Source organism: Anoplopoma fimbria, chromosome 1, assembly GCF_027596085.1.
Source record: "Anoplopoma fimbria isolate UVic2021 breed Golden Eagle Sablefish chromosome 1, Afim_UVic_2022, whole genome shotgun sequence".
NCBI lineage: Eukaryota > Metazoa > Chordata > Actinopteri > Perciformes > Anoplopomatidae > Anoplopoma > Anoplopoma fimbria.
The window spans coordinates 1,253,502-1,265,290 of NC_072449.1; the positions used below are offsets into that span (position 1 = coordinate 1,253,502).

The 11,789-nt window shown below is 38.8% G+C and overlaps 1 protein-coding gene across 1 annotated transcript in view; it reads left to right on the forward strand.

The window, feature by feature from the left end:
- The first annotated feature begins 4,422 nt into the window (after positions 1 to 4,422).
- exoc3l2b (exocyst complex component 3-like 2b) overlaps positions 4,423 to 11,789 on the forward strand; it is a 22,025-nt gene continuing 14,658 nt past the window's right edge. The window contains exons 1-2 of the mRNA XM_054606226.1: positions 4,423 to 4,892; positions 5,364 to 5,602. Coding sequence (XP_054462201.1) covers positions 4,423 to 4,892; positions 5,364 to 5,602 — 709 coding nt within the window. The remainder of the gene's footprint in view (positions 4,893 to 5,363; positions 5,603 to 11,789) is intronic.

Here is an 11,789-nt window from a genome sequence, read left to right on the forward strand (position 1 = left end):
CATCAGCTGATTATCTATACAGCCATTAGTCATGACACACACACACACACACACACACACACACACACACACACACACACACACACACACACACACACACACACACACTCTCTCTCTGGAGGTCAAGGCTGAGGTGTGTGCCTCCGTCTGATTGGATATCTGGTTCTCTTCCTGGTTTCCTGTTTGTGTTTAGGGACGTTTGAAAGGTTGCAACCTCGTCACCTTCACACGACCTTTACATGTGGATAAACACGACCACATGTTAAAAAAACTACAACAGCCATAATTCATGTAGCAAATGCTCGGTATTTAATGATTAATAAGGCTAGTACTATTGTACTATTGTGTTGTATTTATTCAGTAATATCACAAACATACTGACGGAAGAAAGTTCACTGTCGTTTGTTTTGGAACTACACTTCCCATAATGCTTTGGTGGATTGTCTCTGTGAGCAGTGTGCTGACTGATCTCTGATCAATAATACAAACATCTAGTAATAATACTGCAATGTTCAAATACTCTGTGACAGTAAAAGTACTAAGACAACAAAGTAAAAACACTTGTCTGTAGTAAAAGTACTAATACCCCACAGTGAAAATACTCTCTTATTGTGAAAGTACTAATACTGCACAACTATTGTGAAGTTCACAAAGAAACTGTAAAAGAACAAAAACATAAATGTTCTCCAGAAAAACAGAGACTTCAGCCTCCAGCAGAGCTACGAGAGAGAACAGACAACAACGAAACTGAGGAAAAGAGTTTATTAATCCACAATCTATTAAATCTTCATTTTAAGTAAATTTAAAGACCTGCAGCATTTTAAGTTTAATAAAATAAAACTTGTTTTAACGCTTGAATTTATCGAGGAAGATCTTAAGTATCAAGCACAACCTTTTATTATTAAAGAGTTCTATAATACTAGAGTAAAAGTATTAATGCAACTCTGTTAAATACTCTGTTAGAGTGATAGTATTAATGCCACACTGTCCAAATACTTGGTTACAGTAAAGATACTAATACCACACTATAGTGTAGTAAAAAAAAAGTAGCGAGTACTTAAATACTTAAATTTGCCAACTGGTTTTATATTTTAGCTATGTTATGATTTTAAATGTTGTTTTCAAGGAAATGTCTCGTTTTTGAGGCGTAATATGTTTTATCGGTTTCAGTATCAAGCCAGACCTTTTATTATTAAGGTAGTACTAAAATACTCTGTTGTATTTTCTGTAACTAAGCAACCAATCTACTTCCTGTTTACACTGTCGGATGCAAGCAAATGACAAGACGAGGGTGGAGAGGAGGATCTGGTGGTTCACTGTGTCAACGCGTCATGCCCAGTGTACGGATAGTCATGTGATATTTGTTTTCTGGCGTTTTAATATGGATGGAAATCATTTCTCAAACTGTCCTGACACACGGGAGGACGGGGAAGTGTTTTAGTGAGGATGTGGTCTGAGTGATGGTTCAGAGAAGGACCAGGTCTCTGGTGTGTCTCTGCTGTGAAACTATGACGCCTGACTTCCTGTTGTTGTCAGAGCACCTGAACGCACCTGTCCCTCACACCGTCACCTCACAGCAAACCTCTGGTCCAGACTCTGGTGGTCTCTGGTGGTCTTCAGGTCTGACCCGGGGTTTGTAGATCAGGGTTGTGGTGCCCCCCCTCCCTGGTCCTGGTCCTAGTCTCTGTCCGTCTCACTATCGCGTCCTTTCCGCTCCCATTGTTTGTGTCCGATGCCCTGAGACCCTCTGGAAGAAAACAGCCACCGGGGCTGCTGGGTATTTATGGAACCAACACCTCTGAATCACTTCCCACTTCACCCTCACTTCAGTGTGTGTGTGTGTGTGTGTGTGTGTGTGTGTGTGTGTGTGTGTGTGTGTGTGTGTGTGTGTGTGTGTGTGTGTGTGTGTGTGTGTGTGGCTTCCTCATTGTGTGTGTGTGTCTATTTCTGGCAGCAGTGTGTCCTGAGCTGGTGAGACTGAACCGACACCAACAACATGAACAACATCCGCTCCAACACACACACACACACACACACACACACACACACACACACACACACACACACACACACACACACACACACACACACACACGTAGTACTATTAGTATATTGTATAGTATAGTGGTTTTAGTACTTCTACTGTAAACAACTTCTTCTGCAGTAAAGGAGTTGAATTTCTTCTTTACCTCTAATTGATATAAATTCTCATTTAACATTTTAAATCTGTAAATCTGTCAGACGACTCTGTGTCACTAGAACAAGTTATTACGTAGTATTATTACGTAATATTATTATATGACATTAATATGTTATATTATTATGTTATATAATATATAATAATATAATTGATTAGTGAAAAACAGAAACACTTCACAGAGTTTCTTTCAGGCTGAAGTCAGATTTCTCTTCAATCATTGAGAAGTTTTCCATGAATCATTACCGCGTTCTGATCTCTGCCGGCGGTTAATGTTTGATGACTTTATGTCTTAACGGTTTATTGCTATGGCAACAAGCTGATTTATAACGGGGGCGGGGCCTGTCGACCTGCTCACCTGCAGCTCAACACACCTGGTTTAAAACGGAGACCTGGGTTTGGTTTGAGGAGGTTGAATACGTCTTTAAAAACCTTCAAGGTATCCTTGAAGGTTTGTCCTTGACTGAGTAAAGCTGGCAGCCAATCAGAAATTAGCTTTTGTTTCTGTTGCCATGGCGAAAAGTCAGGTGATGACCTGCAGAGCAGTGATCCGGGTTAAACTTTATTTTCTGGATGGACAGAAGTTCTCAGGGTCAGTTTGGGTGTTTTCACAGGAAGGAGAAAAAACACACGAACAAATATTAATTTAACATTAAAATCACCGCTGACGATGTGTTCAAGACCCTTTAATCTGATCTGGAAATCAGCCCCATGTTTAATTTAAGGATTGTTTGGTGCACTAAAGAGAACTCCTTCAGCTAAACCTTTTTAAATAATGCTAACAGTCTGTATTTACATGAAAATTATATTAATAAGTCATTATGGAGGCTGAACACAGAGTTCCTCCTGGACTGTTGACTTTAAAGTGTACAGAGAACACGTCTAGTATTACAACAGTGTACAATGCTCATAATCACAGCGGTAAAGAAGAGCAACATCTGGACCCTGAACGCCTCCTCAGTCTGTATGACACCAGTGTGTGTTGGTTGGTTTGGATGTTGGTCACTGGTGTTAAAGACGTTGTTTGAAAAGTTTGTTATGCATTTTATCTAAATCTATTTTTCTCTTCCTGTAAAATGTACAAATATTTATGATTTATCCGATCGAATGGGGCGACAAGTCAACTCCACCCATCATGTAAAACCACTCCTGAAGTACTCCAATCTTTAACTTAAACAGAAGTACTTATACAACAGTGTAGAAATACTCTGTTAGAAAGTAAAAATCATGCATTCAAAACAATAAATACAATAAATAATACGAGAATGATGCTCCGTCTTCCGGATCAAGAAAAGCTAAATGAAATCAAAGGGGTCAAAGTGAGACCTCCCGTCTCTCGTCGTGGCGAGGAGGAGGATGTGTTGCCATGGTGACCGTGCGTCACCGCCAAGCGTTATCTGACGTAAAGTCATAAAGTGGTTCTCTCTCTGTCAATGTGAGGGTGGAGTCTTATCAGCTGAACGTCCATAAAGTCTGAACACAACAGATGTGTGTCCATCGACGAGTACTAAAAGTTATCTTCATTGTTTTATTTATGTAGTATTGTTAGTACTGTAAAAAAAAAAAGTGCTCAAACAAGGAGACTACAAGAACAGAAAAGGATACAGGATAAAACAGAAAACTGTTTCATATTCATCAGTTCAGTCAATAAATAAACGAAACATTAAGGGGAAAATAATTCTTACACTGTTAAAACTAATTAATAAAAAAAACCAGGCAGATAATGGTTGAATGAAGAACAAATCTACTTAATAAAACATATAAAATGAACAAATTAATGTAATTAATGTTTTATGAATTCGATTATTGAGATGTTTTATTAATTACCGTGTAAATGAAATAATCAACGTATGAATGGCCATTGTGAATACATCACTTTTAGCATTTTGATGAGACCATCACACTAATATCTTCTAAACTGATGACTGTTTAGGAAACCGTTTTGTAACTATTGTTGATTTTGTCAGCATCTTTATTTATGGAACTCTTTTAATGTTTGTGGATCCATGATGTTCTATTTTCAGCTTCATTGAATCTTATTTTTTTCTTCCATAAGGTTTTAAAACGTCGGCCTGTCAAGTAGAAAAAGACTCAACAGTCTTTTCAAAGTGTCCGGTAGAACTGAAGTCAGTTTCAGCTCATTGATTGATTGATTGATTGATTGATTGATATCTTTCCCCTCCCTCCCCAGGTTCCCCCTCCCTCCCCCCTCCCCCAGCTCCATCATGCCCATCTTCAAAAACCTTCCATTGCGCCTGAAAGGTGGTGGCCCGACTCTAGAAAACGCTTTGATCCTGCGCAGGATGAGCCTCAACATCACCCCCAACCATCACCATCCCACCCCCTTTGACCATGACGATGACGGCATCCAAGGCAATGGTAGCCATGGCGACCACTGGTCACCCGGCAGCTCGCTGCTGGACGGCGATGTGCCGAGGGACCGAAACCCCTTCGAGGACGAGGAGGACGAGAACGAGGCCAACGAAGGGAAGAAGGGAAGCGGAGGTTCAGTGAAGGGATCGTTCAAGTTCAAGTCCCCGCTGAAGACTCTGGGGAAGCTGGGGAAGAACCTGAGGCTGTCGGGGAGGAGCAAAGGAAGTGAAACGCCGTCACCACAGGGGTCGCTGCAAGGAACGCCGTCACCCGCAACGAAGAAGAAGAGGGGGAGGAGGAGCTCTGAAGGAAGTCTGTTGAGGTAAACTGAAATAAAGAAACGTTTGTTGATTTAAAGACTGAAAAAATCTGTCAAGACAAAGTGGGACGAGGGGAAAAGGAGTTTGTTGAGGTAAAGTGGGATGATGTAAATTTGTTAAAGTTAAGAAGGATACAATCTGTCAAGGGAAGTAGACGAGGGATGAGAGGAGTTTGTTTAGGTACCATCTGGCGGGTGGGCTTAGGGGGAAAGGGCCTCCTCTGAAAAGCAATAAACATTTCTTTGGTTCTAGACACATTTAGTTGAAGGAAAGACCATCCACATCAGTTAACAAATTCATGGAGGACTGGGCCATATTCTTGATCCACACTCTGCAGAAGATTCAGAAATGACAGTCATCGGCATACTAAAGGAGAAAATCTTGATACATGATTGTATTGGCACTCATTTGTGTACAAAAAGAGTAAACGTGGTGTGACGGTGGGGTTTGTTCGCTCATTTCTTTCCTTCCAGGTTTGCAGGAAAATACCGCGACACCCTTGGCTCCCGTAAGGAGTCGATCAACAACGGCGAACTGAACTGCACGGAGAGCGAGTGCGACTCCACCAGCCGCCGCCTGTCCTTCATGAAGATGGTGGGTCTGGGGAAGATGAAAAAGGAGTCCATGAACGACCACTCGTCCCAGGGCCCCGAGGAGGAGGCGGTGCAGGAGGAGCCGGTGGAGGAGGTGAAACCCAGAGAGCCGCTGTCAGGTAAGAGGAGTCGAAGGTCTTAAAGTCACCTCCATCGGCCAATTATTGTGAGGATGTGGACGATTTAGAGAGTTCATACAGTATTTCCGAATCAGGAAACTCCAGCTCAGCACAGTGATGATAAAAACTTGTTGTTTGTCCTTTATCAGAAGAAATCTTTAGGTTTTGACCCTGAGGATGAAGGCGTGGCATTATGTTTTCAGGTTGTCCCTCCGTCCATTCTCAGTAGCGTGATATCTCAGCAACGCCTGGAGGGAATTTCCTCTTATTTAGCACAAACATCCACCTGGACTCAAGGATGAACTGATTAGAATTTCGAGGTATAAGGTCACTGTGACCTAACAATAAAAACATTTTTGGCCATAATTTAAGAATTCATAAGCTAATTATGATAATTTCACACAAATGTCTGACTGGATAAAATTAGGAAATGAAGACGTTCTGGGTAGACGTTACATGTAAACGGAAGCTTGACTGGCTGGTGGACGAATGTAAACTTGAGCTGGTAATTCTAGTTAATCATGTAGCCAATAACGAAGCATTCGTTCACAAACCAGAAACTATGATTTGTGTTGATTGGATATAACGTTTGAAAGTTTTTTACCATAGAAGGAACGATATACAGGCGGCTGAAGAGAATGTGTGTTGTGTCGTTTTGTCATTTAAGCAAATAAATTATTTTGTAATTTTGACATAAAGGACAGTCAGAGTATGAGGACAGATGTGGACGACTGGCAGCTTCAGTTTGAAGGTATTAAACAGAAATAGGTGGCCTCTCTCTCTCTCTCTGTGTTGAAGTTGTCATCCAGTTTGTTGTCATGCCACTCTGAATGATCTTATCAACGTCTGCAGACAGTCTGCAGCTAATTAGACGCCAACAATGAACAGTGGAGAGACAGACAGAGAGCCAGACAGACAGACGGGCTAGTGAAGGTGACATTGAGATGTTGTAATTCTCCATAAGTTTCCACCAGGACTCTGTGTGTGTGTGTGTGTGTGTGTGTGTGTGTGTGTGTGTGTGTGTGTGTGTGTGTGTGTGTGTGTGTGTGTGTGTGTGTGTGTGTGTGTGTGTGTGTGTAGGTTTAGGTTTACTTGTTGTGGGGACATAGATCTGTTGACACAGTCACGTTGTGGGGACTTGCCTTAAAAGTGAACATCCACATAACGTAAATCATTACATTTAAGGGTGAAGCCTTTTAAGGTTATGGTGATGATGGAAACACAACTGTGTGTGTGTGTGTGTGTGTGTGTGTGTGTGTGTGTGTGTGTGTGTGTGTGTGTGTGTGTGTGTGTGTGATATCATAAGTATTGCGCCGTTCCTGGAATCTGGAAACTTTCTAAGGGCGTCTATTGTTTATCCCACCCTGTTTACCAAGCTGTTTTGTAATGATTCAAGTGTGTGTGTGTGTGTGTGTGTGTGTGTGTGTGTGTGTGTGTGTGTGTGTGTGTGTGTGTGTGTGTGTGTGTGTGTTCTCAGTTCCTCCACACCCTTCTTTACATGTTAAAACACTTGAATAACTTCCACTATTTCAAACTGGGACTGGATATATATAAATATATGAAATGCTCATCACACTGAGCTGCTGAATCTGTTCTGTTGATTGATTAATCAATTAGGCAACTAATAGTTGCAGCCTGTTTATATTTGAGACAAGATTTTTTAGTCTGATACTTCCTTAGAAAACGATACGATCAGCAGATTTGTATTTATTTTTAAATGTTATAGTACATTTTTGCTTAATAATAAAATGAGATTAGCTAGAACTTTATATTCCCGATGGAAATTATTTTCCAGAGTTTGATCAAAGATTACAACAGAAGAAGAACTCTCAATATCAGGCACAGTATTACTATTCTATTTTAGTTTCCATAAGACACTGGTGTTAGTGTCACTTCTTTTACACTTTTCTATTTAATTTTTTCTATTTTTACCTTTTTAATTTACATTACTCTTACTGCTATATTATTCTATTTTGTGCTGGTGATGTAATAATTGTTATTCTATTGTTCATATATGTTTATATTTTTATTCTATTGTTTTTTGTTATTCTTCTGTAATAATGTTTAATGACAGCACAATAATCTTCTTAAGGATTATCTTGATATATAGTTCTGATACACTGATCATATCTGTGATAATCATTTCGTCCATCTTTGTCCTTCAATGATGAAGAATTTTAAACTTTCTGAGTCAGTCAGAATCAGTTGGATGAAACGTTCAGCTTTACAGAGAAAAAAGCTGTAATTAAAGGGACGGCGTCTCTGTCATGAGGACAGTCAGCTGTTATTACTGTCATCACACACACTCTGATGATGTCACAGCTTTTAGTTAAAGGGTAAAGGTTGAGCTCACCAGAGACCAGAGTCCCGGACCTCTTTAACAAACACATGCTGTTGGTAATATTATAAAATATTGTTTAAGGCGAGACGCTGCAAACAAAAATATTGTTTTTCATGCACTGGTCAATTCTGAGATTTCCGTCTATTTTTTCTTCCATAACACGTCTTCTTTCAGACTAGTGGAAAGAAATCATTTATTTTACTACTTTGTCTATTTGTGTCTGTAGATTTCTCCTAAATTCACCAAAAGTTACCATTAGATAATGCCTCATTTGCATATTTAAACATAACTTTACAGAAAACGTTTAATACAACAAATAATCATCTTAATGTCAGTAATAAACTGGTGCAGTTTCATGTTGATATCTATTAGTTAATTTTTTTACCCTATTAACATGTGATGTCTTCAACATGTATGTAATTTAACTAAACATATCTTTAAAGGTCGTTTGCTCTAAATTAGTTTTTTCTCAGACTCTGATCCATAAATCTCCACTTCAGTAGCTCTTACATACACCAAACTTTACAGCTTCATTCCTCTCTATATTCTGAAGGTTTCTACAGAGGGGTTTGTTCAGATGTCATTCATAGCCTGATTTATACAACATTGTATTACTTAAAACATGGAGAAATAACATTATTTTCTGATTTATGCAGCGTTACAAAGAGATATCCTAAATTCCCTCTGTGTCTAATAAGTCAACAATATAAAACAAGAATTCTGAAACTGGCTTCATCCAATGTTCACATTCTGTTCTGGAATAGTATGAAAATCAGCTCATATTTAATAAGGTAATGCATCATTTGAACTTAACTGTTATCTTAATGTAAGTAATCAAAAGGGAACTTTTCATGTTGGTCTCTATCAGTTTAACTTTTTTGCCCTGTTCACCTTTAAATAACGAGCACACAGTTCAGTGCAGAGAAACTTCTGGATGTTCAGGTGAGAACTTGTTTTGAGACGCTGCTGAACGTCCGTATCAGCACATCACGTGTGTGTGTGTGTGTGTGTGTGTGTGTGTGTGTGTGTGTGTGTGTGTGTGTGTGCGTGTGTGTGTGTGTGCGTGTGTCTGTCTTTGTGTCACTGCTAAACAGGACTAAAGGAGTCAGCTGTTTGTACCTGCATCACTGTTGTGTATACACACACAGACCTGAAGTGTTGGTCATAAAATGAGCCCCAGCTTTACCAGCTGCAACATTAAGGTGATGAACACATTAACGCATAATAATACAATACAATAATACAATACAATATATTCTAAAACGGGCCGTTCTGGATTTTAACACAGTGTTGTTAATTTTTTTACTTCAGTAGAAAATCGTCTTCCTCCACCAGCATATATGTTTTAGTTCGTAGAAGAATCCTTTGTAAAGTAACTGGTCGATAAGTAACTATAATTATAAGAATGAACCAAAGAGTGGAGTAAACGTAGAAAGTAGCATTAAACTCAATTAAAGCGTCCTTTTGTAAATCGACCTCAGTTTGACTCTCTGCTTCCCATGATTGTTGTTTTCATGCATTCTGGCTTCTTGTGTGAGCGTGAAGATCTGAGACCTGAGCTGACTGATAAACATCAGCCGCTCTGCACCGAAGGAATGTAGCATCAAACGTCTTCAACACAACGTCTTCAACACAACTATCTTCATCACAACGTCTTCAACACAACTATCTTCATCACATCTTCAACACAACGTCTTCAACACAACTATCTTCATCACAACGTCTTCAACACAACGTCTTCAACACAACTATCTTCATCACAACGTCTTCAACACAACGTCTTCAACACAACTATCTTCATCAAACGTCTTCAACACAACTATCTTCATCACATCTAAAACACAACGTCTTCAACACAACTATCTTCATCACGTCTTCAACACAACTATCTTTTTCCTTTGCTCTTTCCTCAGCTGTGGGGGGAAGATGATGGAAACCAACTATTGATAAATTATGCGGATGTTTCCTTGTTACGTTACCTTGATACATTTCTTTATGTTACGTTACGTTGTTACGACACATTACCACACGTTGTTACAACACCTTGTCGCATTACATTGTCATGTTACCTGCTAACGTTACGCTGTTACGTTACGTTGTTACGTTACGTTGTCACGTTACGTTGTTACGTTACGTTGTTACGTTACGTTGTTTCGTTGTTACGTTGGGTTGTCGCATTACTTTGTTAAGTTATCTTTTACGTTATCTTGGTACATTACCTTCATACGTTATATTGATGCATGCTTCACCAAGTAGTTTTTTTGCCTAAACCTGACCAATCGTTTTACAGTGTTAACCATGTCACATTATACATTTCTGCAAGATACGAAGCTGATATGAAAAATGTTTTTGGTTCAGAAACATAACTGTTGTCAACATATCCGTGTTTTGCAGAAACCCACAATTCCAACATTATTTCTGGCGATACGGTTTATATTATCCTCTCACACACTGAACTGATTATCGAGGCTCCATGTTGGGTCCAACTGTTGAAAACTATTTTCAAAATATCAAATAATGAATGAACTTAAGAACGGCTTATTTTCATCTACGAGCAACTTCTCCAACTCTGGTATTTGTGTTTGCGTGTTTGTGTTTGAAACAGCTGGGATGTTTTGTGGTTTAGACCCACATGGATAAGACAAGAGGTATTATGAAATCAAATAGTTGTCCGATCTTCTGTTTATAGAAAGAATGTGTTCACTCTTACTGACCTCTGTGTTAGTGTCTGATAGTGAGTCCTTTTACCAGAACACGTCTGTGCACATTTAACATGGAGTTTGGTTTATAATAATATATTTCATCTGGTGAAACACTTGTTCATCTCAAGTTTTATTTCAAAATACACTTTTACATACATTTCTGTCTTCTTTTTAATAAATACATGCCATGTGTATTGTTGTTTCACTTTGTGAGACATGTGGCCTCTCGAGCAAAGTTTGATCAAAAAAACATTTTAAAACGATTCTTATCAACTCATCATCCAAACTTTAAACTTGAATGAAAGAAAAATGATAAATATCAGCAACCGCAGAGTTATTTGATGTGCATCAAACCAGATTTAATTCATTTCTAAACGACTGAACTCTTCAGATGGTCTCCAGTTTATGTTTGAGGTGAAGAGAAGGACGCAGTGATGAAAGACTTAATGTTAAGATGTAAACGTGGAATTTACCCTTCACAGACTCCTACTTCTCTGTGTTTTTATTAATCCCTGATCATATTACCAAAGATTCCCATCAGTGCAGACCAGCAGCAGATGTGCTGGTTGTTTATCGGCGTGTTGCTGCAGGTAGAAGGTGAAATATGAAACAGGAAACTTTAAAGACTCTTAAAAAACACTCAGGTTTATTTGCTCTGTTCAGTTTTCTCCTTCAGCTCAATGCAGCTTTATTATGGAGGTATTGATTATTAGAAGGTAGATTATTAAAGGGCGGATTTAAATCAGCTAAAAACTCTGTTGACTCCTGAATGTAGACTTTACTTAGAAGATATAATACTATGTATGTAAATAATCTTTATCTATAGTAAGACTGTGTCCAGAAGGTACAAATCTACAGTTGAAACATCCTCTCACGTCTTTGTATCGACTTTAGAGCTGAAACTATTCACAAATGAATTGATATTTAGATCGTCATATAATCTATTTGTTTTGTTTAACTGTAAGATAAACATCTTTGTGTTTAGGAGTTTTAGACATTTGAAGATTGAAGCTTTCTCTGTTTTCTTTGTGAATGTTTCGGGTTTTCAGATGAGGGTCGGAATAAACTGGACATTTCCAGTCAAGTTTTGGACATTTTGTAAAAGATTCATAGAGTAATGGAGACACTGATAAGCAGATGAAAA